A 27,637-nucleotide genomic window follows, 5' to 3' on the forward strand; every position below is an offset into this window, starting at 1 on the left:
GAGTGCCCCGGGGCGGAGCGGCCCTGTTCGGCGCGGGCGTGGCCACAGCTGCCGCGGGGTGAGGGTCTGCTCAGCGCTGCGACGGCCCTGATCCGGCCCCGCAGGTGAGCGAAGGGCTCTGGTGCAGGGGAGGCGGCGGTGGCTGTTCTGCGTGAGGCCGGATCGGGCGCTGCCTGCGTGGGACGGGGCGTTGCTCGCAGGGCCGGAGGGGCGAGCCCGTCTTGGAGCCTCTCCGTTGTGGGACTCACTTCTCCTTCGGCCCGAGGGGCTGCCTCCCGCCCGCGGGGCGCGGCGGTGCCCTGCAGCGGGGTAGGGCCGGGGCACCCCGCTCCCTGTAGGGCAGGGGGGGGCGCGCTGAGCGCCGGCTGTGGCCGAGCGGCCGCGGTGCGCACCTTCCTGTTGGGACGCGGCTCAACGGGAACAGCTGCGAGCGGCACCCATGGGCGAGGCTCTGCCCCGCCGCGCCCCGAGCTCCGGGAGTGCCCGTGTGTGAACGCCCGAGTCCCGGGGGCCTCTTCTTAAGGCTGCCTTGTCGGCGCCTACGGGCTTCAGAGAGGAGCTTGGCAACATTGTCATCTTTCCTTAAGCAACAACAAACAAGATCCGTTGCATCTACGGAGCTGCTGTTCTTCCAGTGTTGTCTGTTTTTCTCCTTTTGCCGTTGCGGTGTTATCCGCTAGGGTAGCGTTAAAACATGAGAGCTCTCCGCTTCTCCTGTAGGCACATATTCAAAGTGCGATGATAGTCCTTCAGCACTGCTCCGTGCCTTCGCTTTCTTGGGTATTTCATGCCTCCAAAAGTTCAAGTTAAAGAAATTCCAGCGATGGTACAAAAAAAGTGTGTTTAACACGAGTACTTGGAGTCGAGCTGAGCCCCAGGTGGGGTTTTTTTCCACTTGAGTTTTTAAATATTAACTTACATTTTATATAGAGATCGTGTTATATATCTATATCTATCTATCTATCTATCTATGTTTAGAGCCACCTACCTGTAGAGTTGGAGGGGTGAGGTTTGTTTCAGAGAGCAGACAGAACGCTGTGCTAGCGGTACTCATTACAAGCAGAAAAGGTAAGCAAGGAGGATGTAGAGAGAAGTGAGAACCAGGCAGAAGTCCTTGTTTTTCTGTTCTGATGTTAGGGAGGATGCGGTGTTTTTCCTGTGTGTATGTGTTATATATGACAGAATTAATGCTGCAGGGAAGCAAGCCATTGTAGCTATACAGGTGCAATGGAAATCCATTTCTGGAGGATAGATGTGGGATAATTTGGTTGATTCTTAAAGTCTCATCTCTGTGGGTGTGTCTGCTTGATGTTATTACCTCGGATGGAGTTTTATCTCTGTGCTGATGTAGAGTAAGGTAAATGCTGTCATTGCTTTGATATCCTTTAAGAAATACCTGTTATTTAGGGAAAAATGAAATGATAACTTACACTTTCTCCTTCCTTATGAATTCTGTTTATTTTTCAGTGAAAGTCAGGATGCCCTCCAACATAAATAATATGTGGCCAAGTTAGCATTTGTCAACACTAATTCCTGGTAAACCTTGCAGTGTTAGTTCTTGGATCAATTAGACTACAATTACTAACATTAACTTGACACTGTGGTGTGGCTTACTGAAACTCTTACTTAGACAGGAGGTGAAAATATGGTTCCTTCGATTGATGTGGAAATGATTCTTGACTGAATTTCATCATTCAGTGCTTAACATTACTTCACATGTGGTGCTTCTTCTCAGGCGCTTGGGTGACTTTGCTCGGTGATCAAAGGATTTCTGAAGGATTTTTGTTTTGGGTCTGGCTTGCTATGTCTGAGGTTCTGTTAAAGAATTTGTCTTGGTGGTTTGGATCAGACTTTCTTCCATGATTGTAAGGTTATTTCCTGTAGATCCTCCTTATCTTGCATCTGGATCCTGGTGTGTGTGTTGACTCACTATTCTATCCAAGGCACAATTAGAATTGTAGGGTCATAGAATGGCCTGGGTTGAAAAGGACCACAATGATCATCCAGTTTCAGTCCCCCTGCTATGTGCAGGGTCACCAACCACCAGACCAGGCTGCCCAGAGCCACATCCAGCCTGGCCTTGAATGCCTCCAGGGACGCAACATCCACAACCTCCTTGGGCAGTCTGTTCCAGTGTGTCACCACCCTCTGAGCCGGATGAATTAGTTCTTATGAGGTGATAGTGGCAACTCCTGGATTTTCTCACACCCAGAAGAGTTATCAGTAAGCCCACACAGTAGGTGAGCAGTGCGTGGGCACTCACCTAATGGCTCCAGGGATAGGATCATATGCTGACTGTGTGTGTTTAGAGCCACTGTGTGCATTGCCTCCCTGGAGCAATGATTGCTGAGTGCACATAGTTGGTATTAGAGGGGATAGAAGGGCAGCTGACCGGAGAACTTCTGCTTGGCTACAGGAGGGTTTGCATGATGTCCACTCTGTAGTAAAGTGTAATTCTCTGGCTAGCAGCTGGAATCTAGTCTTATTGTTTGCACTCAGAGACCAGACTTCTCCAGCCTATCTCTCTGTATGGTGTTTTTATTGATTTTTCCTAGAGAACTTTTAGCAGTTCTGGAAAGCACAGGTTTGGTGGTAGCCCAGCTTAAGGTCACTGATTCTGCTTAATTTAAAACACTGTCATCATGTTGGGAGAGAAAAGCATTCAATAAATGGGGCCAAAAAGGCAATTACATAATTGTTCTTAAAATCTTTAAGGACTTGCTGGTTGTTTTTTAGGACTTAATTGGACGGGTTTTATTTCCTGTAACAAAGGCTGTTGCCTTTGTTGTAACAAAGGCTGTAACAAAGGCTGTTGCCTCCTATTAATAATCTTTACAGTGGTGTTGTCGTGGGCAGGTTACTCATTTTAAAAGTAAGAACTGAAGTTCTTCAAACACAGGCATTTGAGTGTTACGTTGATATGCAGGAAGAGCAATTCGTTGGTTTAATTTCCCTTCGTTTCACGCTTTAATGCTTCTTCTGAAGCTGTAGCTGTCTGCTGGGAAGCCCACAGGCAGACTGCTGAGCTAAGTCACCATAAATCCATTTTTAAGAATTGATATCTACTAACTGAAATGCAGTCACAACATGCAAGGCTTGAAATGAACTCAGAGAAGGGTTAATCTGAAAGGTGGGATCGCTGACACTTTGTTTCTACAATAAAATAAAATCAGTTTTGGTGAGACACAAGTTTTTCTTTGGTCTGGATAGTATTTGTTATCTGAAGTCCATCAGTGGCTCTACACTTAGAAATTGAATGAAGAATGCATAATTTTAGATGCTTGGGTTGCGTGATTGTTTTCCATGAAGTAGTAAAATATTCTGATTAAATATATGCAAGAAATAGATTTTCCTCTGCTTGAGTGCTCTTTGTTTAAAACAAAAAATATATGCATCTTTTTGAAGTCAGGAGATCTGTGTTTCTTAATTTTCTGCCTTTTATAGACTAGCTTATTTGGATCAAAGCATCTTCCAGCTTGCTTAGGAAAAGCTTTTGTGTGAGGATGGTGCTGTGAAGAGCCCTCAACAGAAGGGTATTTCAAAATGATCATTTATGTCATTATGCAAACAGGAGATGCAATAGTTTCTGGCCTTTGCAAAGCAATTTTTAAATATATTTCTAAATATATTATTTGGTAAAAATAACTTAATGATAGATTTTTATGTATAGGAACTACCTATTAATAGTTGGCTGACTTGTTACACCAGTGTGCTGCCAATCCAGTGGGTAAATATTTAAACTGCCTGATGAAGCTTGTATAAATAGATGATTCACTGCCCATAGAGCAAACAATGTCTCACTCATATGCCTCAGATTTCTTGAAAAGCAGCTTCTATTTTTTCCTCTGCATAATCCCCAATAAAATGTGCAGTGTGGTCATTATGGTTTTATCAGCACAGTCTCATGTGTTCAATTAAGAACAATATGGTTCCTTCCTGTGTATTAAGTAGTGAATGTGAGGAGAAGGAGTTTATCCTTGGGGTTTTGTGCAACTCTTAGAATAGTTACAGGATGATTCAGATTGAAGCGTATTGGTTTGATATTCTTCTATTACTCAGCTTCTCACTGCATCATCTACTGCAACATGAGTTTTATCAGCTGTGTTGTGCCTGTAAAGAGAGAAGAAAAATGGGCGGAAATTCAGATTTGCGGTAGGATTTTTAAAGAAGCCTCTAATTCTCAATATCAGGGCTGAAATTAGGTTATGAAATAGCATTTGCCTTTGTGACCCTCTGCAAAATGGCAGCTCCTGCAGGGTGGTTTGTTTCCTTCAGCATCAGAGGGTTACACTGAGGTTTTTTGAATTACACCAATACACGTGTCCTGTATTCTGATTTGAAATTTTGGCACCTTTAGTCCTGGGGGAGCAAAGCTTCTGCATTTGTCATAGTTTCACTGTCAGCTTCTTGCAGCAGTTGTGGCATTTTATGGGAATATGTTGTTATTCTGTGCTCTTTACACATGCAACAATGTTAAAAAGACGCTGAAGGATCACACTGAGCGTCCTTTTGTCTTGTTAAAGTTAGGTATTTCTGCTTATCAGATTGGGAAGCACCTGCTTTCAGGAACATACCACTGCTCTTTCATGGAAGCGGTATTTGGGCAAGTCTGAACTCTCCTCTGGTACTGCAGCATTGACATGATTGCTGCAGTCTGGCAGTTCTTAAGTGCTCTATTAGATGAGTTCAGTAACTGCAAGACAAGGCTAGTCCCTGACTTAGAGTTTTGCTTTCATTATGACAGCTCGGAGGAAGATGTGTAATGTATTTAGCTGATCTAATCATGTTTTTGGATGGCCTATGCCTGTTGTAGGATCAGGAATAACATCTCCCTTGTGACGTGTGAATTTGCATTGTTGGAGTTCAGAATCTACATGTTGCAAGCTCCAGTGTATTGTTTAGTGGTTTGTTCTTCCCTTACCCAGAATTTCCTGGTTTTTAGGAGCCTGTGTTGTGGTTTGACCTAGCATGTAGCTGAATGCCTCAGCCTTTTGCTTGCTCTCCTTCCTCTCAGTGGGATGGGGGAGAAGATCAAGGAGAGAGTGAAGGGGGTGGGGGAGGGGGTGCAGAAAGTAGAACTCTTAGGTTGAGATAAAATTATTTGCTAGGATCAAGAAGGAAGAGAGGAATAACAGTAATGATAATACATGTATTTATAAAACAAGCGAGGCTCAGAGCAATTGCTTGCCACCCTGGCTGATGCCCAGCCAGTACCCAAGTACTGCCTCCCTCAGCCATCTCCACTCAGTTTTATACTTTTCCACGTAATGTGTATCCCGTGTGGTAGGGGGTATCCCTTTGGCCAGCTTAGGTCTGCTGTCCTGGTTCTGTCCCCTCCCAGCTCCTTGTGGCCCCCTCACTGGCAGGACAGTATGAGAAGCTAAAAACTGAAACATCCTTGGCTATGTACAGCACTGCTCAGCAACAACTGAAACACTGGTGTGTTATCAACCTTGTTTTTTCTCCTAAAGCCAAAGCATAGCATCATACCAGAAACTGTTTTAAAAAAACCATCTCTATCTCAGCTGAAACCAGGACATCCTGATACACTGTTGCCGTCCTAAAATCTATTCCAAGGGACAGGTCTATTTCATCTCATCTCTGCCATCTGGCCCCATCCTAGCGTGCTACCAGGCATGTCCTACCTGCAAGACAAACAGCCAGTAGGTTGAGAAAGACAGAGGTTTGGGTTCGATTTGGCCAGTGGGGAGCATGTTTAGTTTCACAATAACAGCTAATTGAATTAATATGTCTCATGTTATGTAACTTACTGTCAGCTCACCCTCCAGGATCCCAAGCTGCAGTTTGCTAGGCTCTGTGTTCTATCAGGTTTTTAAAGGGAGAACACTTATCTGACAGCGGTTGTGGTCCTTGAAGGTGTTTGTTATCTTTGGGAGTCCCACCACCCACTACTGAACCTGCTTTGGAACTTTCCAGCTAACACAGGCTTTCAGATGAGGAGAAGAATTGGGTGGCCTTGAGTCATTCTTCCTTCTGTGCAGCATGGAGTTATGAGGATTCATACAGCATGTGCAGAGCTCCAGCAGATAACACTTTAAAAGACTTGAGGCTCGCACATTTGGAGCCTGTGTGCCCTCTGCAAGTTCTGCACTGACTGCAGTGTTGCAAGAGAAGTATCTGTTTTTTGTTGACTGCTGTAAATATTACTTTGGGTTAATGACTTTCCTTGCCAGTATGTGTAATTTTAATGTTTATAATGTTATTAAAAGCAGGTTGTATGCAGCTATTTACTACGAAGCATATCAGCATTATGTCATTATGGCCAATCATTCTTTTTTCAAGTAAAATAGCAAAATTATTTCTTGAAATACATTGAAATTGGCACAGATCTCTTTGCCTCATTATAAAAATATTGATTTCTAGTATTCTCAAAATATTTGAGGAAAGTAACTTGTGTTAATGTCTCCTTGTATTTTGTGAAACAGAATGGAAGAGACTTTAAAGAGCATCTCAAGAGATGGGAAGTGTTACTTTGGTATCTGGCTTTCAAGTTGTGTATCTGCTCAAGCGTGCTCGTTGGAAGGTTTTTTTAAAGGTTCTTGAGACCATGTAATTGTGTCCACAGCACACATGTATTTCAGAGCAGGGAAGAAGGTTTTGCTGTTTTTTATTCTTTTCTGTATTAAAGAATACTTTTTATGTAGTGACTCTTTTGCTAAATCAGTTTTGTTCCCATATTAGATACATAGTGGAATACATCTCACGCTTGACAGGCTAATGATTCTAATGATCAGTCAAATAATTAATTCACTGTGACAATCCCTGTGTTTGCTTTTTAATCCATTTTTAAAATAACAGTTAATATTGTTGCTTTCTAGCTTAAGAAATGGCAGCACAGTGTGTGACTAAGGTGGAGCTGACTATTGCCTGCACAAATCTTTTGGATAAAGATGTTGGTTCCAAGTCAGACCCGCTGTGTGTTCTTCTCCAGAATACAAGTGGTCAGCAGTGGTATGAGGTACGGTGTGATGGTTCTCTTGATTCTGTTAGAAATATGGTCTAGCTTGTTGGACCTCTTAACTGGATGGGAGCATAATGCTAATTATTGTTTCCAATAAATACATAGACCTGACGTACACTAGCCAAGGCATACAGGACTCTTCTAAGTGTTTAAAAGTATTTTCAGAAATGAAGTACTCCCAAACTGTGGTCACATAGTCATTTGACAGTCTGCTATTTTTATGTTGATCTTTCTGTTCAGGAAAGATGCTCATTACAGGGAGCAAAGGAAAACAGGACTGCAGATAATAAAGCAGTTGATTTTGTGTACTGTGGTTAGTTGCATTTGATGAAAGGTTTGTAAGAAGATATGTCCTTATACTAACAAGAACTTCTGACAGCCTTTAATAATGGGTTATATGTGTGTAGTTATTTGGTGAAATTCTGAGTTGTGATATCTTTCTAACTGCAGGTTGATCGCACAGAAAGAATTAAGAATTCCTTGAACCCTAAATTTTCAAAGAAGTTTCTAATTGATTACTATTTTGAGCTTGTTCAGAAACTTAAATTTGGAATATATGATATTGATAACAAAACCATTGAACTGAGTGATGATGACTTCCTAGGAGAATTTGAATGTACACTGGGACAAGTAAGTATGCAGATTTCCCTTAAAACTTAGAAAATAAAAGTCAATGCAAATCATTTACCACTTCTACCTTAGCTTTATCACAATGTTCACTTGTATTTGGAGTATCAAATAGGCTTCCATATTATTTTTTTCTAATCTCAGTTCAGTTTATACATTTTTTTTTTGCAAAACCTCTTAAGATGCTGCCTTAAAATTTGCTTTAAAATGATGACTGTCCAGGTTGTTGTTCTAAAAATAAGTGGAATATCAATGAGCACAAAGTAATAAGTGCCATTTATTTACTTAGACTAAAACTCAAATTATTTTTTTATATACTGAATTAAAAAAAAAAAAATTGGTGTGTAGCGATGTGTTCACAAAGGCCACATTAATGTTGTTAATTTGCTTTTCAATTAAGGCAGGCAGTGATTCTAGTTCTACTTAGAACTGTAAGTAGATTTCACTCTAATTTCTCTGCCAGATTCTACTACTGGTGCTACTGCAGTTGAGTGGCTTCTTTATCTTAAAAGATGTTCTTAAAGCGTTCTTTGAGGACATTTCTTCTCAGGAGAGTCTTCTTGGGATTTCCCTCCCAGCCAGCATTGTGAAATGAAGTTCATTAATAATTCATTCTTAAAGAAATGCCTGTAGGATAAATAGGCATGCTTCTTAGAAACAGTTGTCTTGGAAGGTGTAAAATAGCCATCTAGAGGCACTGTTGAGGGAGAGGTGACATCTGCTTGCATGACATGTTGTTTTCATATATCTATTTACTGAAGATGTTTGTGAAAAGTGATTCATGGTTGAACAGTATGTGTGGAAACCCTGAGAACAGTTTGAGAATGGAATTTAAGATATTATTTTTATCCAGGTGTGTATCGTATTACTGCATTGCATTTTATTTCAGTTTCATCTGAAACTCTGTATGTGTTTGTCTGCATTAGTGTTTTTGAGTTTTGAAGTGTACCAAGTATTACCTATTTCATCTATAGGAGACCATGGAAAATAAATATAATGCTGTTGACTGTCATCTTCATCATAAAGGAAAAGCTCTTAAAATGAAAATACATCATTGTCTTATTTCATTTATTTGGAAATCTGTTTTAACAGTGCTTGGTACTCAAATTTTATCTTGGCAGATAGTTTCTAGCAAGACTCTAACAAAACCATTAGTGCTTAAAAATGGCAGACCTGCTGGGAAAGGAAGTATTACGGTAAGACAGTAACATTCTTCAGCATTTATCCTTAAATATTGTTTTGTTGCATTTATGTCTTTTGAGGCTTCAGCACAGTATATCCCATCTGCAGTGCTATGAATAATGTCATATAGTTTTGGTTTTTTTTCTCTGTAAATATCTCTTTGTCATCCAAAGGGAGAGTTGCTCAGTTTCTGCATCTGGAAGACTCATCACATCCGTCCAAATAATTATGTTTGGCAGTATCTTCAATGTAGTGTCATTGCTTTAGTGGATACCAATGTCAAACCAAATTGTTGCACTTCCTGCCCCGATTTTTCACTTGTTTCTTTCTGAGCAAACATGACTTTTAAAATGAAATATCATAGTAGTATTGTGAACAGAATAAGAAAATTGTTGTTTCTAGATACAAAATAATTATTTTTTGCTTATCTAGATTACAGCAGAAGAAGTGAAGGATAACAGAGTTGTCTTATTTGAAGTAGAAGCAAGGAAATTGGACAATAAGGTATTTAAGTGATTGCTGTTTTTTTGATAAAGCAGTAAAATCAAAACCTTGTCAAAAGACAAAACAAAATGTTCAGTCTTATCTTTTGCTCAGTCGATTATATCAACTAAGATTTTGCTTGCACTAAAAAAAAGAATTTGAAGGAAGGCAGCTTCAGAGCAACTTCATTGCACATGTTCAAATGAATTATAACACTTCCAAATTTAATGCGTATGTTGTAGGAATGTTTTGTGGACAGTACTCCTCCATTTAAATGGGTGGTGTTATGCTTAATTGTAAAGGTAAGGGAGTTTTGCTAGGTCCATTGACTAGAATATTTATATAACTGATTACCAGTTACTGTTCCAAAAAGATGATAGAAAGCTCAATTAGAGTGTATAAATCTGTTAAATGTTTTGGTGCTTGTAAAGTGTTTGTGTTTAGAAAAAACCTTTGTAAAACAAAATTTTATTGTGATTTCAATAACAGAAAAAGCATTATCAGTTTTCTTGACTGATTTTACTATTTTTATATTTTTAATTAGATCAAAGCTTTACTTACTACGTATCCTAATACTTATTCCTCTAAGTATTTATTTGCTCGAACTGCTGGGTGTGTAGTATGTAGTCATAGCAGAATTTTATCTTAAAGTGAAATTCTGTCTTTCAGAAGAGGTAATATAACCAAAATGACACTTCTTCATATGAAGTGTTTGTTCCCTGAATATTTACTTTACTTTTTTTTTTTTTTTTTTTAATCATAAGTGTTTTTTAAGTAGCATTTAATGGTGTTTATGCCACAGGCTGTTCTGGGATAATTATATGTTCTTCAAATACAGGATTTTTTTGGGAAGTCAGATCCTTATCTGGAATTCCACAAGCAGACTACAGATGGAAACTGGGTTATGGTTCACAGAACAGAGGTAGGATATTTTTTGCTCGCAACCTAGAGGTTGAGTTTCTTTGATTTTCAGTGTGTCATACTGCCATGCAACCAGAGGAGTATGATCCAGTAGTTCATATGTGGTTTTGTTAGAAGTCACCTCGTCTGTTCCACTGACTTTTTCTTCTCACAGGATGGAAAGTTTACCTTTTTTTGGCCTTGTTTTCTGCCATCTATTTTTTTTTTAACTTTCTGTAATTTAGAAGACAAGTCTATCTGTATACAGTACCTTTTCAAAACATTAAGTGCTACTCTAAATGCAGAATTTGGACATGTGACTGGGCTGCTATTTTATGTCGGTGTCACCCAGATGTACTAGCTTACTAATGAAAGGAATTATACTGAATGCTTGCATAGCAAGGGCATGTCAAGGATAATGTGGAGTCTGAGAAAATGTAAGCAGCAGCAGCCTTCTGGCTGGGAGAGGCAGAGGTTCCATGGCAGTGACTGGCAGGGTAGGAATAAGTTCAAAATGTCTCACACTAATGTAAGCTCAGGCCCTAGTCAAAACCTAGGTAGTTTGCACATTGAAAGGGGTGTGACCATACTTTTGTGAGACAGATGTTGAAGTATGAGTTCTTTTGTGTGAGGCTTATAAAACCAGTTTCTCTCACAAGGCCATTCTTCTGCATAAAAAGTATATTTTCCACAAAGGATTTTAGTCACCTTCTGTTTAAATAATGAATCCCAATTTGCTGTTCTAGGCTGGAATTGATTGGAAGACTATTTCTGTATGTTACAGATCTTGAAAATCTTTTTGTGTTTATTTACATATGAATATATGTTCATTTGAATATGTTCATTTATTTGTATTATTTACTGTATTGACTTTCAAAATAAATATTTCTATCTCTAAATATCAGCAATGCTGGAAATGTAAGTATTAGTAGGTATTAAGTATTTCTTGTTGTTATGTGTTTGGTTTTTTTTGCTTTCTAAAATCATTATTATTTGTATTTGGACAGTTTCTGGTTGACAAATTCTGAACACCTTCCAGTGATGTTCTTAAATGTCACTTGGTTAGCTTTCAGCTTGAGAGACCGTGTGCAGTAAGGTGTCCTTTTGTGCTTAAGCACTGTTATTGCTTATATTTCCATAAGTAGCATTTCAGAACAAACACTGGCTGAAATGAAAAGTAATCTCCGGAGTGTGTTCTGAAATGTAATAATTTTCCACATTTTTCTTGGTATGTCATGTTTGTGTGCCTGTTGTTCGCATAAAAAAGGGGGCGGGGGGGACTAAAATAATAATGTCATTATATATTTAAGTATAGAGAAATGTAAAATTTTGCAGTGTAGTTGAATTGGATAGTAGGTCACAGTGCAGTCTAGACAGTAGAGTTGAAAAGATCCCATCTCTGTTGAGCAATCATACTGCATTTTAAGAATGTTTTATTTATTTATATCCTATACATTAGAATTTGAATTTCAGGAATTGATTGACAGCAGCATTATTCAACAGTCTTGTTTATAAAAATCATTGTATGAAGGTATGACCAATTATAGATGACTACTTTTCACTCTTGAGAACTATACTAATCCAGCTATTTTTTCTTCCAGGTTATTAAAAACAACTTGAATCCTGTTTGGAGGCCCTTCAAAATCTCTCTCAATTCTCTGTGCTATACTGACATGGATAAGCCCATCAAGGTAACGTATAAGAAATATATATATGAATTAAAGGGAAATGTGTTATTCTAGCTACTGTTTCTTTTTGTTTCAAACCAAATGGAAGCCTTAGAGCTTTTGTTATTTATTAATTTGAAAGTCATTAAGATATATGTACGCTTGAAGGAAGAAAAAAAATAAAATCTCACATCTTCAAAGACCAATCAAAGCTGGTCTTTGAAGGTCTGAACCTGAGTGGCTTTAGAATGACCAAGTCAGTTTGTCATTTAGATTTTACAGTTATAATGTTTCATCAGCCAGTATTATTGGTGTTAAGATACTGTCTAGTGAAAGTTGCATGGTAAAGGTTAGAATATGCTTTATTCTATGCTACAGATTGTGTAACACTGTAACTGGTGCAACAGATAATACTAATGAAACTCTTACTGTGCTCCCTGATGTAATTAATTGCACTTTTTCTTAATATACAAGCTGAGATAACAGATGTGGACCAGGCATATCACCTTGTAGATTCCAGATCAAGCAACTTTTCTCCTCAGATGAAGCTGAACCTTCTGTCAGAAGGTTAACCAAGTCTGTGGAGTTTACCAGGACTGATCTTTAACTCTGGCATTTCAAATCTTACCTTGAATGAACTGTGTGTAACTCCTGAGTATTTTTCTTCAGGAATTTCCATAGTTTAAGGATGGAATTGAAGATAAGTAGCCGATCAAAACTGTGTTTTTTAAGTTAATGTGAACATCATAGGATCCTGTTATTTCAGCATTTGGAAAAACAAAAAAGCAAACAAACAAAAAAACAGCAACAACAAATGAAACTATTGTACTTTCTGTTCTTTGGGGAAAAGCAAATGAGAACATGAACTGCATGTGACCGATATTAGTACTGTGGCTTGAGGCAGTCCTGGAAAATGCTTAACAGCCATGGAGATGTGGATGTTACAAGCACCTGTATATGTTTAAATACATAGTTATAGGGCAGCCTAATGAACAATTTCACAAGTGCAGAACCTGAGAACTTGCTTCCCTTGCTGCTGCTTTGATTTTTTTTTTTTTCTTTTCTAGTTTCTTTCTTTTTCCCTTATCCTTGAAATAGCTGTTTTCTTGGGTAGCTCTTGCTTCTGAGTATGTTATAAATATGTATTTTATTTTATTTTTTTCGGTAAACACCTCTGATAAAACTAAGACTGTTGATTACATTAATCATTTTGGACTCTTACTTCAGAAATGTAGGTTTGTTTCCAGAGGAAATTGATTTTATTTGAAGTTGTTACTGACTTGCAAACAGACAGGAGGCTGAATTCCAGCTTCTGGTATGCAGTAACTTAGAAAACCAGGAGCTATCACTTCAAACGTTAAAATGCAAACAAAATTGTATCATGTTATTGAAGGATTAAATAACACTTTAACACTTTTATATGCGCACAGTTACGTACGTAATGGGCTATTTGTCATAGTAAGTAAAAGTACCAGTTTTTCCCTAATGAGTGGCTTTTCATCCATTTAATGGCTTAGTTTGTGTATTCCCAGCAGTGCACAAACCAAGTTGATTCTTTGTCTTCTGGATTTATTGCTGTGTTCTTTGTGAGTGTGTAGTCAGTGATGCTTTTCTGTGCTGAGAAGGTGAGCTGTTGATTTGGAGCAAGCATGCAGAGTTCTGCTGGGGAAAATTCTTATACAATTTTTTCACGTGGTTCCTTAGTGTTACCATGTGTTCAAGAGAGAGTATACGTGGAATATAATAAATGTTTCTGTCTTGCCTGTACTAAGTTTTGAAAATTGAATTCAGTGGATCAAATAAGCACGACAAACTAATTCCTTTAAAAATGAAATAACTGTGTTAACTGTGGACAAGTACTGTAACTTTTGGCTCAAGAAGTGTCTTCAATTTTAGATCTCAGGTACCAAAGCTCTCGGCTGATTATTTGATTGACTTACTTATGGTGTTCAAAATAATACACCCAGCATTTGCCATGAACATCAGTCGGTTGATATTGTGGATGATTATGTGAGATTTAAGTTGCTATTCAGTGCATGTGCATGTGTTTTGTATTTGTTAGTGCATTCAGAATGCTGTAGGAATAGTGCAAACTGCAACAATGAGGCATGCTCTTCACAGCTTAGAATCTCCACATTGTGTTTTGTGCTTGAACATTTTTGCTTCTTTTCTGAAAGATAATTTCTCTCAGGAACTCAGACCTGTATGTTCACATTGTTTGATTTTCATTGTTACACTTAAATGAAGTGGCAATAGAGCTGAATTGTTTCTCAAATATAGCAAGACTTTTTCAGTGTTGAAAGAAAGATATGAAAACAGCTGTGCAGTTTTATATGCATACATATATTTTCATACTCTGGAAAAGGTTTTTTGGGGGTTTATCTTTTGATTCAAAATAATGGGAAATTCCTTCTTGAACTCTTGATTTTAATATTTTAAATTGTTTATTTTTCTATGATTTGATTAATTTGATTAATTGCAGTAAGTTAACAAGCATGTCTGCATGCTTTACTGTGGTAAAATATTGGAAGTGGATGGAACTAGCATGTGCAGTTACATAGATTTTTTACTTAGTTAGGGAATGTTTGGAGTTTTAGCTTTTAAAAATAAAGACGTTATGGTGAAAGTCACAGTGATAAAATTATGTTCACTTAAACTGATATGTTCTTAAACAGGAAAAAAGAAAGTCTATTTTCTCCTTGTTCTGTCTTGGAGGTGTTGAAAGATGAATTATTTCAATACTGAATCCTTAACATTAAATGCTGAATACAGGCAAGGAGGGAGTTTTAGTTGACATTCAGATCCTCGAAGCATGGATCATAGAGATTCTTTAAGTTTTCTAATATTGGGAAAAAAATAAAGTCCTTTCTAGATTAAGAGCTGAATCTTCATATACTTATAAATTCTGAGTTATCTCTCAGATTACTGTGCTGTTTAAGTGTTAACAAAACTCTCCTGATAGCTAAAAACAAACAAACAAACAAAAAAAACCCTGAATTTTTAGCTAGATACTCAATGTTAAATTTGCTTAATACTTCTGAAAAATTAAGGCTCCTAATCCATGATGGTGGTAGGTAAAATGTGCGTAGATTCTATTCCTACTCTTCCCAATATCCCCTTGTTCCCAAAATGTTGTTTCCCTCCCATGTGAGACCTGATACTATTTAGCATTCTCAACTTTTTACTACAGTGTAGGATCTGATCTGATCTGCCAAAAGTAGTTTGGCTTTTACCCTTTTGAAATGCATAATCATTAAATGCTTATACAAACCTAAGACTGCAACACAAGAAAAAGTCAATGATGTAAGAGTTCCAGGAATGTTTTGGATGTTCAGGCTTACGTAAAAAAAATGCCCTTGCAGTGTTTATTGCTTTGGTAGGCCTTCTGTAGGTAGGTAACTTCTGTTACTAACACTGAATAATGCTTCATTTTAGGTTGAGTGCTATGACTATGACAGTGACGGGTCTCATGATGTCATAGGAAGTTTCCAAACCACGATGTCAAAACTGAAGGAAGCATCTCGGTCCTCACCTGTAAGTCTTACAAAGTCTGAGCTACTTGTATGTTTTTGATCTGTTCTACTAATTTTGGAACAAAATTTATATCACTTGGTTTTTTAGTACCTGAGTTGTGTTACACTACAGCTGAATAGTGCTACTGTAGTTGAAGCTGTCTCAGCATTTACACTGAATCCACTTTTCTGGGCCTAATGTCTTGGCTAGAGTGTTTTTTTTTTTTTTTCTTTTCTTTTGATACTAAGTATCTGACTAAATAACCATCAGCACAAATGAATTTCATTATTTGTAACTTCCCCTGACTTCCCAGGAAAAAAAAAAAACACACACCCCCACAAAATAGAAAAGAAATAATAATAATAAAAAATACATAAAGTATGGCATTTAATAACTGTAACATATACTTCAGTTGGTCATTAGCTGTCTCTTCTTTCTTTCTTGTTCTCACAATTATCACAATTATTTCACAATATCAGCTACATTTATAGAAGATTTTTTTCTAGGAGAAATAAAGAAGAGGCATGTAGACACCTCAGGTGCTGACCTGGTTAGTGTACTCAGTGCCTTTTTTCACTTGAGATTAATTGCAAGGTGATTTTTTTTTTCTTTTTTTTTTTTTCTTTTTAAGTGTAGTTTAATTTAAACCAAAGAAGTGGAGCCTGTTGTTCTGGCAGCAGGTCACATGTTATGGCTGGAATAGTTCCTCTGACTACTCAAGCACCAAACACACTGCATTATGCCAGCAGTGACTGCATGATGGCAGTGCCTGCTTAACATAGCTAGCTACAGATCACACCTTGTGGTTAAGGTATTGCTTTAATTTTTGGAAAGCTTAAATGTATACCTTTTATCTCGTTATATAACTGCCACTGCTGTGGGGGCAGTAGTGATTTGCCTGAATTACTGTGTCTTTGACAGCAGAATCCTCAGAAAATTGCACTGAGTTTCTTCATATAGTTAAAATACAGCTGTCTGAATGAACCTTTCTGTAAGCTTTTGATAAGAGAGAGTCATCTGTTTTTTGATAGGAGGATAATAGGATTTTTCTTGTTGATATTGGGCTGGCTGTCTTTACTTTTGGTAGTGAAACAAAATGCATTTTTATTACAAGCCAAATGTATGGGTGCTAGAGGGAAGAATTTCTGAAAGTGTTGCATAAATAATATTTATAGTACTTCTGTTTTCTTTTGCATTTGTGCAGGTTGAATTTGAGTGCATCAATGAGAAGAAAAGACAAAAGAAGAAAAACTACAAAAACTCTGGAATTGTGAGCGTTAAGCACTGTGAGGTCAGTAATAGATTCTAGTATTAATTTGTTTTTAATTGTTCGGGAATAACAGCTCTCACTAGGTGTACCTTCATCCTCAAACTGTATGAAACTTCAAAACGTGTAAAATTGGCAGACATAGTAAACGTTTAAGGGCTTTGATTTATATAAGGAATAGAGAGACTTACACATGAACCATGTCTGCCATTGAGGGTGTCCCCTACCTCCATCCCCTTCAGCACTCTCTTGAAGGTTGCTTACCAATTTGTAAGGCCATTCCTGAAATGCTCAATTTCATAATTAAAATCTGCTAAGTCTTGATATGTTTTATAAATGATGGTGATTTTGGCGTTGCTGTGTTGTCTGTCTCTAAGAACCTCTGGAACAAGTCTGATTCCTATACAAAGTGTAGCTGATAGCACTGACTATAAATATCCTCACTACTGTGAGAATTCTAGAGCAGAAGTAGTGATTTGTATGAGTAAAGATAAGAAATCTGAAACCTCAGAAGTGATTCCAACAATATTTATTGTTCTCCCTTTCAAAAAAAAAAAAAAAAGTTACTTTCTATCTTTTGTTTTCAGATCATAGTAGAATGTACATTCCTTGATTACGTCATGGGTGGGTGTCAGCTGAATTTCACAGTAAGTTAAATCATCTATATAGAACAACTTCAAAACTTTGAGAGCAAATTAAAGTGTATTGTTGATTGCCTGTGCTCTTCATTTGATTATTATGTGATTTTTTTCTGTACCATGGAGGAGTGTGTTGAATTAATCTTGGCTGGTCGCTAAGCCACGCTATCACTCCCCTGCTTAGAAGTATAGGGCAAGAAAATAAGATGGAAAAGCTTCTGGGTCAAGGTAAAGATAAGATCATTCACTGATTATCATCATGGGCAGAATAGACTTGAAGGTTTATTCAATTAATTACCAACTAAAAATGGAATAGGATAGCAATAAATATAAATAAAACTAAAAAATACTTTCTTTCCACATTCTCTTTCCAGAATCAGCTTTGATTCTGACTCTTCTGCCTCCACTCTACCAAGTGGTGCAGGAATGATTGGGAAAAGGGATTGTAGAGCTGTAGTTCAGTCTCTTTCTCACACTGTTCTCCTGCTGCAGAGCCAGCTGGAAGCATCCTTTGGCATCTTACAGAGCCTTCTCTCCACTGGCAATGCATTGCCATGTAAACCAAGGGCAAAGGAGGTACTTTTGCCAGTGTCATATCTGGTTTGTTTAGGAAAAAATATTTTCTTTACTCACAGTACAAAGGTAAACCTGTGATTATTTTCAGAAAGGTCTTGCTGAGTTGTGTAGAAGGAAACCAAGGACAAATTTAGAGTTCTGTGATGTTCAGACTTTTTTCAGTTTTTTTTTTTTTTTTCCTTCATAATGGCTTCTCCTGTTTACCAACCCCATCCTAACTAAAGATTTACCTTTTGCCCTGGACTGTGGTTTTCAAGACCCTTTGCTAAAGGAAAGTAAAACCCAGAAGCCACCATATGGGGTCTGGCTTTTAAGTTGTGGTTCACAAAACTAATACCACACAAGTGCCATCAGTGGAGAAATGATGACCTCTTGAGGTCAGAGAAGGTCTGGAAATTCTTCCATTGGGTCTGCCTAGTTGTACATCTGAGCAGAAAGAGGTATTTGACAAGAAACAAGAACTTATTTTCACAGCTGTTGAATAGCTGCTGTGAATGGTAACTGAAAGTAAACGCACCAAAAAAAGAAAATCTGACAGATTAAATAATTTCAGTGCTTCCAAGAGACGTAGAGCTTCTACTCTTTTTGTGCTGGTATTGTTTTAAGTGTGTTAAACTTCCAAGAAGCTTGCATTTAAGTACTGGGCCTGTTATAATTTTATAATAGGAGTTTATAATTCTTTTGTAGTTTTTACTTTGTCTGTGACTTTGTCTGTGATTAGATGCACATTTTCACCTGAAATAGCAGCTTGTTTTGAATACTGCATTTGACAGGTGGGGATAGATTTCACAGGCTCCAATGGAGATCCACGCTCTCCAGACTCCCTTCATTACCTCAGCCCTGATGGAGTTAATGAATACCTAACAGCCATTTGGTCTGTAGGGATGGTCATTCAAGATTATGATACGTAAGTTTTAATTTTTTAGGTTATTTTTTAGAGTATGAATAGATTTCTGTAGCCAACAGATGTGCCAGTGAAAGTTTTTTTACTGAATATAGGGCTAAAAAAGACTTTGTAGTCACTGCACAATCACATAATCACAAGTTTGTATTTTCAGCAGGGCAAGTAAAGCTTTTACATTTGTGATGTAAAGTGCATCATTAATTTAAATAAATGTTTGATTTTTTTCCAATTTGTTGTTTAAAATCTGGTTTTGTTCATAGAACCATTTTCAGGGGAAACTGCACCCAATTTTGCCTCTTGATTCTTAACTGCATTTTTAATGACCAAAGGCAGTACTGATTAGCTAAGCTTACTGAACTAGGACAGCTTTTAGAGGAAAACAGTAATTTCATTTTCTTTAAAATTGCCTTTTTAGAGATAAGATGTTTCCAGTCTTTGGATTTGGTGCACAGATTCCTCCTTCCTATCAGGTAGTAGAGCATGTAAATCCACTCTGTAAGTCAATTGAAAACATGTATTTTAGGAAGGAATTGTATGTATATTTCTGACTGATTTTTGTGTATTAACAGGTGTCACATGAGTTCCCTATAAATTTTAACCCATCAAACCCGTTCTGTAATGGTAAGTCACAGAAAGTAACATCAGACATAGAGAATAAAATGTGTAATGTGAAAGGATGAAAAAAAAAAAAAAAAGCATTAAGCATTTGAAAAGATAACTTTGAAGCATGTTGCTCAAATGAATTAGATGAGATTAGTCATCTCATTATCAGGAAACAATTTTATAAACTACATCTTAATTAACAGAAGTAGCATTTGGTCTCTCTTTTGAAATGATTTGTGGAAACCTTTTTTAACAGTTAGAGCCACAGTACAGGTAAGCTCTGCTGATGTGGATTTTTCTAATTTGAGTACTATGCTGTGAGTGCCTGTTCAACATGGGCTCTCTGATCACATTGCTAACTACCACAAACTACCTGCCAAAGAGAACTGATGAAATTTAGTTGCAAATACTTGGATGTATAATGTTTGGCCTTTCTATTCTTGACATAAAACCAAGCTGAAGACATCCACTACTTGTGAATAATTTATTTTTTATCATCATGGATGGCTGTAAATCTTTGCACCAATACTTTAGGTAACATATAGTGTTTTTAGAGAGATGGAGTGCTTCAAAATATTCTAATATGCAAGGAGTACATTGAAACTATTTATATTCTCTAGGAATCCAAGGCATTGTTGATGCATACCGTGCTTGTCTTCCTCAAGTAAGGTTATATGGGCCAACCAATTTTTCTCCAATTATAAATCATGTGGCAAGATTTGCTGCTGCAGCCACACAGCAGCAAACAGCATCTGTAAGTTCATTATCGTAGTGTATTTATTTTTTAATTTTCTTTCTATTCTTGTTTATAAGTACCATTTTTCTTTTAAACTTGTAAGTGTACCTGTTTTAGCAGCTGTCCATTTACCTTCTGAATTGATTTTTGCTGTCTTTGAAACTAGATAAAATCTAACTATTCTAGCAGATTGCTCACAATTCTCATTAACAGTGTAAACTTTTCAGAGTTGATACTTAACACACAGTATCTTAATGGTATTTTCTATTCAAAGCTCAAAACCATATAATCAAGAAAAGACAGGGACAGTAAATGGATACTAACATAGATAATGAGCTGTCCTTATTATAAAACTGTGGGTGCAATGTACTTTGCCCTTTCCACCCTGTTACATATTAAGACAAAGGCTGCTCTGAAAGTAATGCCTCCTATTTTATTATGTTGGCCCACTATGTTAGAGGTGATTGTTCTCACATGGCAGTAGAGGTTGTAATTTCCCACCAATATTCTGTTATGTGTTGCTGCCATATGACAGATGGCAACAGAGGACAGTCTGACAAAATGGCATCTGATATGAAAGTGTGGGTGAAGTAAAGGTGTGTTGTTGAATTCCTTCATGTACTCGCTGACATTTATCAATTCTTGCTGAACATTTATGGAGACCAAGCAGTGGATTTTAATACAGTGAGGTGGTGGGTGGTGCATTCCAGCAGTGATGACAGTGATGTGAAAAACAAGCTATTTTTCTGGATGACTGTACGCAGCTGCCACACCATGTATTGAAGAGCATTTATCAGTTCATCCACATGAATCATTGAATTAGAACCAGAGAACTGTGTGCAGAGCTGAACATCAGCCTTGGTAATAATGGTGGCTGTGCTAGAATATTGCAAAGTTTGGGCCTGGTGAATCTCAAGAATGCTCACAGGAACAGAAAGAACACTGTATACAACTTTTTGAGGATCTGTTGAACCAGTACAAGGCTGAAGGTGACAGTTTCCTGGTCATCATTACTGATGACGACGTGGTGTCACCACTAGGAGCCTGAGTCAAAATGATGATCCAAGGAGTGGTGACATATGAATTCCTCATCAAAGAAAAAGGTCAGGATGCATTCCTCAGTTGGTAAAGTGATGTACATTGCCTTTTGTGATCTTTCTGGATTTCCTGGAACCCAAACAAGCCATCAGCTCTGACTACTACATGGTGACACTGACTAAGCTGAAGGCTTGAACTTCCAGGGGTCAGACCAGAGAAGAGCAACCTCTATCTTGCAACATGGTAACAGTGGACTCCATACCAGCTTGAAGACTTTAGAGTACATTGCCAGTCTATGCATGGAGTGTCCTACCACACCCCATGCATAGACTGGATTTGGTGTCTTCTGACTTCTGTCTCTTTGGACATAAGAAAGATGAACTGCATTTGCAACATTTTCCTAGGAACTATGCCATCGTAGCAGCTGTGAAACAGTGGGTCATCTTCACTGGTACAGATTTTTGTGAGCATGGCATGTAGGCTCTTGTTCATTGCTGGCAAAAATGCATAGCTAATGGTGGTGACTATGTTGAAAAATAATGTTTTGTAGTGGAGAATTTGCTCTATCAAATCGTGTATGTTCTTTGTATCTGTTGTTGCTTCCATGGAAATAAATAGGAGGCATTACTTTCAGAGTGACCTACGTCTGTGCAAGTTGTTGACCATATTAAGAGTTAGTAATTCCGAAGAGGCCTTTTTCTATTTTTTCTTGGTTACATTCTCCTGTTCATCATTTCTTAAATGAATGAAGCAAAGGTTATCATTTCGTGAAGGTATTATTAGACCAGAAGGGGGAAAAAAAAAATGAGAGTTTCAAATGCAATCTGTATTCTGTCCAGAACTTCAATTAACTGCCTCTTATCTCAGGACACATACTTGGAAAATAAGTTATTTGAGTTTATTTGGGGATTTTGGAGAGGAAAGGAAGTGTGACAGGGTTGTTTTTTCAGGAAGAAGTGTTGAAAGATGACTTCTTTTAGAAGATTTTATTGTCCAAATCAATTGCTTTGGACTGTACAGAAGCCTGAGCAAAACACAGATATTTGTAAACTTCAGTGAGTGCAATGAACTTGTTTAAAATCATGACAGTATATAGCCTATGTGTGTGTTGTCTAAGCCCATATCCCCACGTGTTGTCTCTTTCTATCATAACACAGTGTTTGTTGATTTGACAGCAATACTTTATTCTTCTGATCATAACGGATGGTGTGATAACAGACCTTGATCAAACTCGAACTGCCATAGTTAATGCTTCAAAACTGCCCATGTCCATTATCATTGTTGGTGTTGGAGGAGCAGACTTTGATGCTATGGAGTTTCTTGATGGTGACAACGGCGTTCTTAGGTCTTCATCAGGAGAACCAGCTGTCAGAGACATTGTCCAGTTTGTGCCATTTAGGAAGTTCCAAAATGTAAGTAATTTTAATGGTGTGGTATGTAAAAACTGTGGAGGCATGCTAGGTTTGCTAGGATATCCTAGATACAGTTCTGAGCTTTTGCAGTGACCCTAAAAAGAACTGAAGTCTAAGATATATATTTATCAAAAGCTCAGAAGTAAGGGCAGAAGTCTTTTAGCATCTGTATAGTTCCCATTAAGTGAGCTGAATCATGTTTTAAAGAATGCATGCCTGGTTTGGGCACTGCATTTCTGACCAGTTGTTACAGCTGAATGACCATTGTAAATCCCCCTGAGATTAGATTAAACAAGAGGATGTGTTTTTCATTTTGGAGGAAGATGTTACTGTGATTCTGTTCTTATGGAAAAGTATTTTTTATTGTGGTCATGTCCATGTTTAAATATAGATGAATGTCACATTTTAATGTGGTGCTAGAATTGAAGCGTAAGTTGGTAAAGTGGTCATCATTAGAAGTTGTGTGTAGAAAAACAGTAGTGGTAGTTTTCATTAAGAGAAAGATATATACCTCTCACCCCCCTAGATATGAATCCATTGAGTCTTGATTTTTTGCTGTACAACCCAGTAAATGTGCACAGGCATACATAGACTGACATGTGGAAGTCCTGTCTCTGGGAGAAGTGAATTAAAAACAAAAAATTGAAGACTTCTTTGGGATGGGTAAAATAGACTGAAATGAGAGCAGTATCAATATTGTGTATGATCATTTATAAAACGTTTTTTGTTCCTAGAAAAAGTGGCAATTTTTTTTCAATAGTTGTTTTATCTTGCAGTAAAAGCAATATAACAAGGACACTTCCATTTATCCTACAAGGGTACAGTGTAAATGTCAGATGTTAACTCCTCTTAGTAGTGGAGATACTGCTCATCTTAGGATTTCCTTTAATAGTTGGTAGAGATGGAAACTTGATGTTCTCTATCTTTTTCCTAAGTCTCCAAAAGAAGCTTTGGCACAGTGTGTCCTGGCAGAAATCCCTCAGCAAGTGGTGAACTACTTCAGCACCTTCAAATTGCAACCTCCTAAGAATCCTGCTGCAAAGTGAGTGGGCTGAGTGGAGAAGTTGAGACTTCATGCCTTCTTTACTTGGTGTACCTACAGACTTGAGAGTTTCTTGAGATACTTCTATATATGTACATATGCACACCTCTGTAGTAAAGTGTGTGTTAGCTTTTTCCTGCAAAACAGTTTGCCAAGAGTGTCTTCTGAGGGCCAAAATTGTAATTGTTTTAGTATTCAATGTATGTTTATGGGATAGATCTTACCTGGATGTGTTTTACTTTGAAAAGTAATAGGGGACAAAGAGAGTGACTATGCAGAGAGAGGGAGGAGAATGATGGAGAGCAGAATGGCTGCCTGTTTCATAAATATGGCCAGTGAGAGTGATCAGTTACTTTCTTGAGCGGGGATCAACACCAAGTACTGCAGTTTCTCAGTGGTCATAAACCAATCTGATGTGAAAAAGAGGGCGTATCTCCCAGCAGGTAAGTTTGTACATGCTGCAACAAATCTGGAATACTTCAGGCTTCTGTGTCTACTAAAGCACCATAAGAAAACTTTGTTATAATAGTTATATAGTTACATGAGTGCCAGAATAAAGTGTAGAAGTTCTCCTTGTATGCATACTTCACATTTGCTCCTTTAGTGCCTTTGACCAGTGCCTTAGATCGAAGACTGCATGAATATTGGCAAAGTCTCTAAAAATCACAGAAAAATACTACTGGCCCTTGAGACTACTACTATAGATGCTGTAAGATACATTTGAGTGAGAACTTCACTAAAGAAGAGGAAGTTCAGGTGTTTTTCTCTCTCTCCTTTAAGTGAGACAGTCATATGCCTGTTGATCCTTACAGGACCAGAGCGTATTGTGAAGTAGAAATTAACATTTTAACTGAAAAATTCTGTTTAATAACTGCATGTTATCATATAAAGCTGGTTCTTGAAAGTGTAACCTACTTTATATTGATTTTTGTCATATTTTGAATCGTGCATTTTTCTGATGAGCTCTCAAGAGCTGGTGAAAAGTGCCTGCAGAAAACAATCTTTCCTCTTCCACCCCCAGTAGGAAGTTCTAAGAAAGCATCTTTTGGATTTTGGATGGTGTAGTTGTAGCACGTTACAACAACATGAGCTAAAACTGAATTTAACCTTCTTGGGCACCCAAGATGGTACCAGATTATAGTGTATGTGCCTTTTCTGGCTGCTGGAGCTGCACTGTTCTTTTTCCACATATGCATAGTTTTGCCAAAAATCTGAATTCATGTTAATGCGTTAACGTTCATGGATGAGCATTGAGATTGCTTTACACATCCTGTAGGTTGGTTTAAAGGTTCCATAGGCAGCTGACTAGTTACCAATCATCAATTAATATGATATTTATTCTCCACTCTGTTTTTCTTGGTGGAAGAGGGACCTAAATTGCTTTAGAACTGTGATATAAGAAAGATATTTTGTTTGGTATTAAGTCAAGCACACTTTAGAAAAAATATATATATATAATTCATGTTTTGGTCATAAAATAATATATGGAGTCATTTCTTTGTAAGTGAAGTGCAAATGCATCAGTATTTCATACATAAGATATAATGAACTGTCATGCTATATCTGCGACAGACAATATTAATATCAAGGAAGTAGTTATGAACCTAAATCACACTGCTTTGGATTGATAAAGTATGATTTTGCACCAGTAAACTTTCACAGTCATGCACTCCGTGCAGACAGAGAGCAAACAAGATGGGTATTAGTGCTTTGTCTGGATTCATTGAAGTGTATGTGTACTACTGATTGGAATTCAAAAATTCCTTTCGAGCTTTCTGCCAAAAAATGATGCTGCATCTCAGTTATGTTACAGTTCTTCTCATGTTGCTGTGGAAGTGCATTTAAATGCATTAGCATATGTTATTAAACATAACTGTAGTAATCATCTGCTGTGTTATAAAATAAAACTTACTCCTGTACTCATTGAGCTTAGGAAATTAATAGCCTATCAATAATGCCTAATCTCAAGGTGCCCTATCCTTTGTAAAATAAACATGTTTCAGACCTGACAGTGGCTAGAATCATTTTCCAAGTATACTTCTCTTTGGGGCATACAGCTAAGAGCATGTTGAAAAATTTGGAGATTTCCGTGTTAGGCTGAAGCAGCATTCTGAGCTGAGGTATGCACCAAATGGGATCAAGAGGAAGGGGAATTTTCTCATTTTGCCATTTTTTTATTTTTACGTGTGAAAGCCATATTAGCTTGAGAGGAACAAGCAAAATAATGTCAAGTTCTGGGAAGTGTATGTGCTTGTAGATCACTTGCACCACCTTGTGATAAAAATAATGTATAGCAGTCTTTGTAATCAAGAGCTTTTTACTGTTTCAATGTCTTAATATATACATATGTACAGCAGAGAAATAACCTGTGACCAGAGGGCTTTTTTTTTTTTTTTAAAAAGTACTTTCCATATGTATTTCAGTTCTGAAGCTAACTGGTTTACAGTGCTATACATTAAAATTGTCATTTCAGTATACTGTCTTCTGTCGTGCTTTTGTAATCAACATTTTCTTTGGAATGGTGAATACTGTTTTTGTAATTGCTGTGATGAGTATTGCATAGACTGAGCAGCTTAGATAGATAAGTACTGTTAGAGGGGAAAAATGCCTTAGTTGGTGGTTGTGGATGTGCAGTCTGTATTTCATAAAACATAATGTACTGACTTTATCAACATGATATTCTGAAATTGGATAGTTTTAGCATTTCAGCATGTTAAATTGAGACATTCAGCATGTCTCATTCATGCTGAAATATGCACTTATGATCAGTTTTTCCAAGTTTTTTTTTTTTCTTCTCCATGGCATCTATGTTTTAAGTAGAGAAGCACAGAGATTTATTTATTTTTAAACTTCACACCCATTGACCCTCCACTGACATGCAGGTGTAGTCAAGACAAAGATAACTTACTGGGAAACTGAGACTTACTAGAGGCATAGCGTTGCAGTGGTGTGTTGTGCCATACAGTACCTTAGTGAACCATGTAAGGCCTCTAGAGTGGTTCACTCAACTTCTGTACGAATGAAGAATCCACAGGTAAAATCAGTTTCAGAAGGTTTAATGCACCTTACACAAGGAGCATATCTTGAGGTGTCTTGTGCTGCATGGTGTTCTTTTTGCGAAAACCCTACAAACAGTTGAATTTTGAACTCCTGTGCCCTTCCTGCCCCTACCCACTCAGAAATATAAATGGATTCTAGGAAATAATTCAACAGCAGAAAAGTCAGATGTCAGAAAGACAAATGGGTGTGACTTCGTGTAGCCCTGACCTTAAGCACTGACACTTCTTTCATATTGGATCTAAGGAACAAGAGAGCTTTGCATAGCTGGATAGTTTTGGAGATGAAACTGGCAAGCTCGCCTTGTAAACCACAACTGCTACAAGCTGCAGTGAAGCAACAACTTGTGGGATGCTGTGTTGCTCCAGTGTAACATATTCTGCTGCAGTTTCATACCTTAATATTTGACAATACGTGATTGAACTTCAATATGCCAACCATGGAAATGTTTGTTTTGAAGACGTGACAGAATTTGTGTTGGCAGAAGGGGATCTTTTGGGCAGAAGATCTTTTGCTTCACTCATCAATATCGAAATGTAAAAATATGGTGGTTTCTGTGCTTTTCCCACTTAATGTTTTGAAAACTGTCCCTCAAAAAGTGATTTAAGAGCTGTGCATTGAAATGAATTCATAGATCCTTGTTGTTCACAGTAGGCCTCACTTGTAAAGCAGTCTTGTAGTATTTCTTATTTTGATCCTGTATTGAGATGTCCCAGATGGACAATAAATGAGTAGTTCTTTATGGTACTATATGGTACTATACCATCTTCTACCACTGTTGCATGGCATCCTTTCTTTTCTAACATATCAAATAGCAAGTGGCAGACCAATAAAGATGGTTCTTCCCATGTTAAACCTTGACCTCACTGTTAATACGACAGAATTTTCTTTTTGAGGGAGATTTATTTTTCAGCCATGTTGTAAGTTGTTTAGAATATACCGAATTCAATCATTTGGGTTTTCCACAGCCAAGGTGCCCACAGATTCTGCAGCTGTGTCTATGATTGGTG

The 27,637-nt window shown here is 37.6% G+C and overlaps 1 protein-coding gene across 2 annotated transcripts; it reads left to right on the forward strand.

Annotated features, from left to right (window-relative positions):
• Window positions 1-25: 25 nt before the first annotated feature.
• CPNE3 (copine 3) lies at window positions 26-26,045 on the forward strand. Of its 2 annotated transcripts, none has more exons than XM_046937484.1 (17): window positions 26-104; window positions 6,840-6,979; window positions 7,433-7,612; window positions 8,731-8,805; window positions 9,224-9,295; window positions 10,113-10,196; window positions 11,776-11,865; window positions 15,277-15,375; window positions 16,559-16,645; window positions 17,209-17,268; window positions 18,609-18,742; window positions 19,155-19,209; window positions 19,309-19,360; window positions 19,963-20,096; window positions 22,292-22,528; window positions 23,464-23,570; window positions 23,819-26,045. In XM_046937484.1, the coding sequence occupies exons 2-17, from the start codon at window positions 6,848-6,850 to the stop codon at window positions 23,838-23,840; spliced, it is 1,620 nt and encodes a 539-aa protein (XP_046793440.1). In that variant the 5' UTR covers window positions 26-104; window positions 6,840-6,847; the 3' UTR covers window positions 23,841-26,045. The 2 variants fall into 2 exon arrangements, with proteins under 2 accessions (XP_046793440.1, XP_046793441.1); XM_046937485.1 differs by lacking the exon at window positions 26-104 and adding an exon at window positions 1,827-6,134.
• The last annotated feature ends 1,592 nt before the right edge of the window (window positions 26,046-27,637 follow it).

This window comes from Gallus gallus, chromosome 2 (genome assembly GCF_016699485.2).
Source record: "Gallus gallus isolate bGalGal1 chromosome 2, bGalGal1.mat.broiler.GRCg7b, whole genome shotgun sequence".
Lineage (NCBI taxonomy): Eukaryota > Metazoa > Chordata > Aves > Galliformes > Phasianidae > Gallus > Gallus gallus.

Bases quoted from the DNA above. Each gene is read 5' to 3' on its own strand.
- CPNE3 (XM_046937484.1), top strand. From the start codon at position 6,848: ATGGCAGCACAGTGTGTGACTAAGGTGGAGCTGACTATTGCCTGCACA. The intron at 6,980-7,432 runs GTACGGTGTGAT...TTCTAACTGCAG, and splicing joins GTGGTCAGCAGTGGTATGAG to GTTGATCGCACAGAAAGAAT. The intron at 22,529-23,463 runs GTAAGTAATTTT...CTTTTTCCTAAG, and splicing joins CATTTAGGAAGTTCCAAAAT to TCTCCAAAAGAAGCTTTGGC.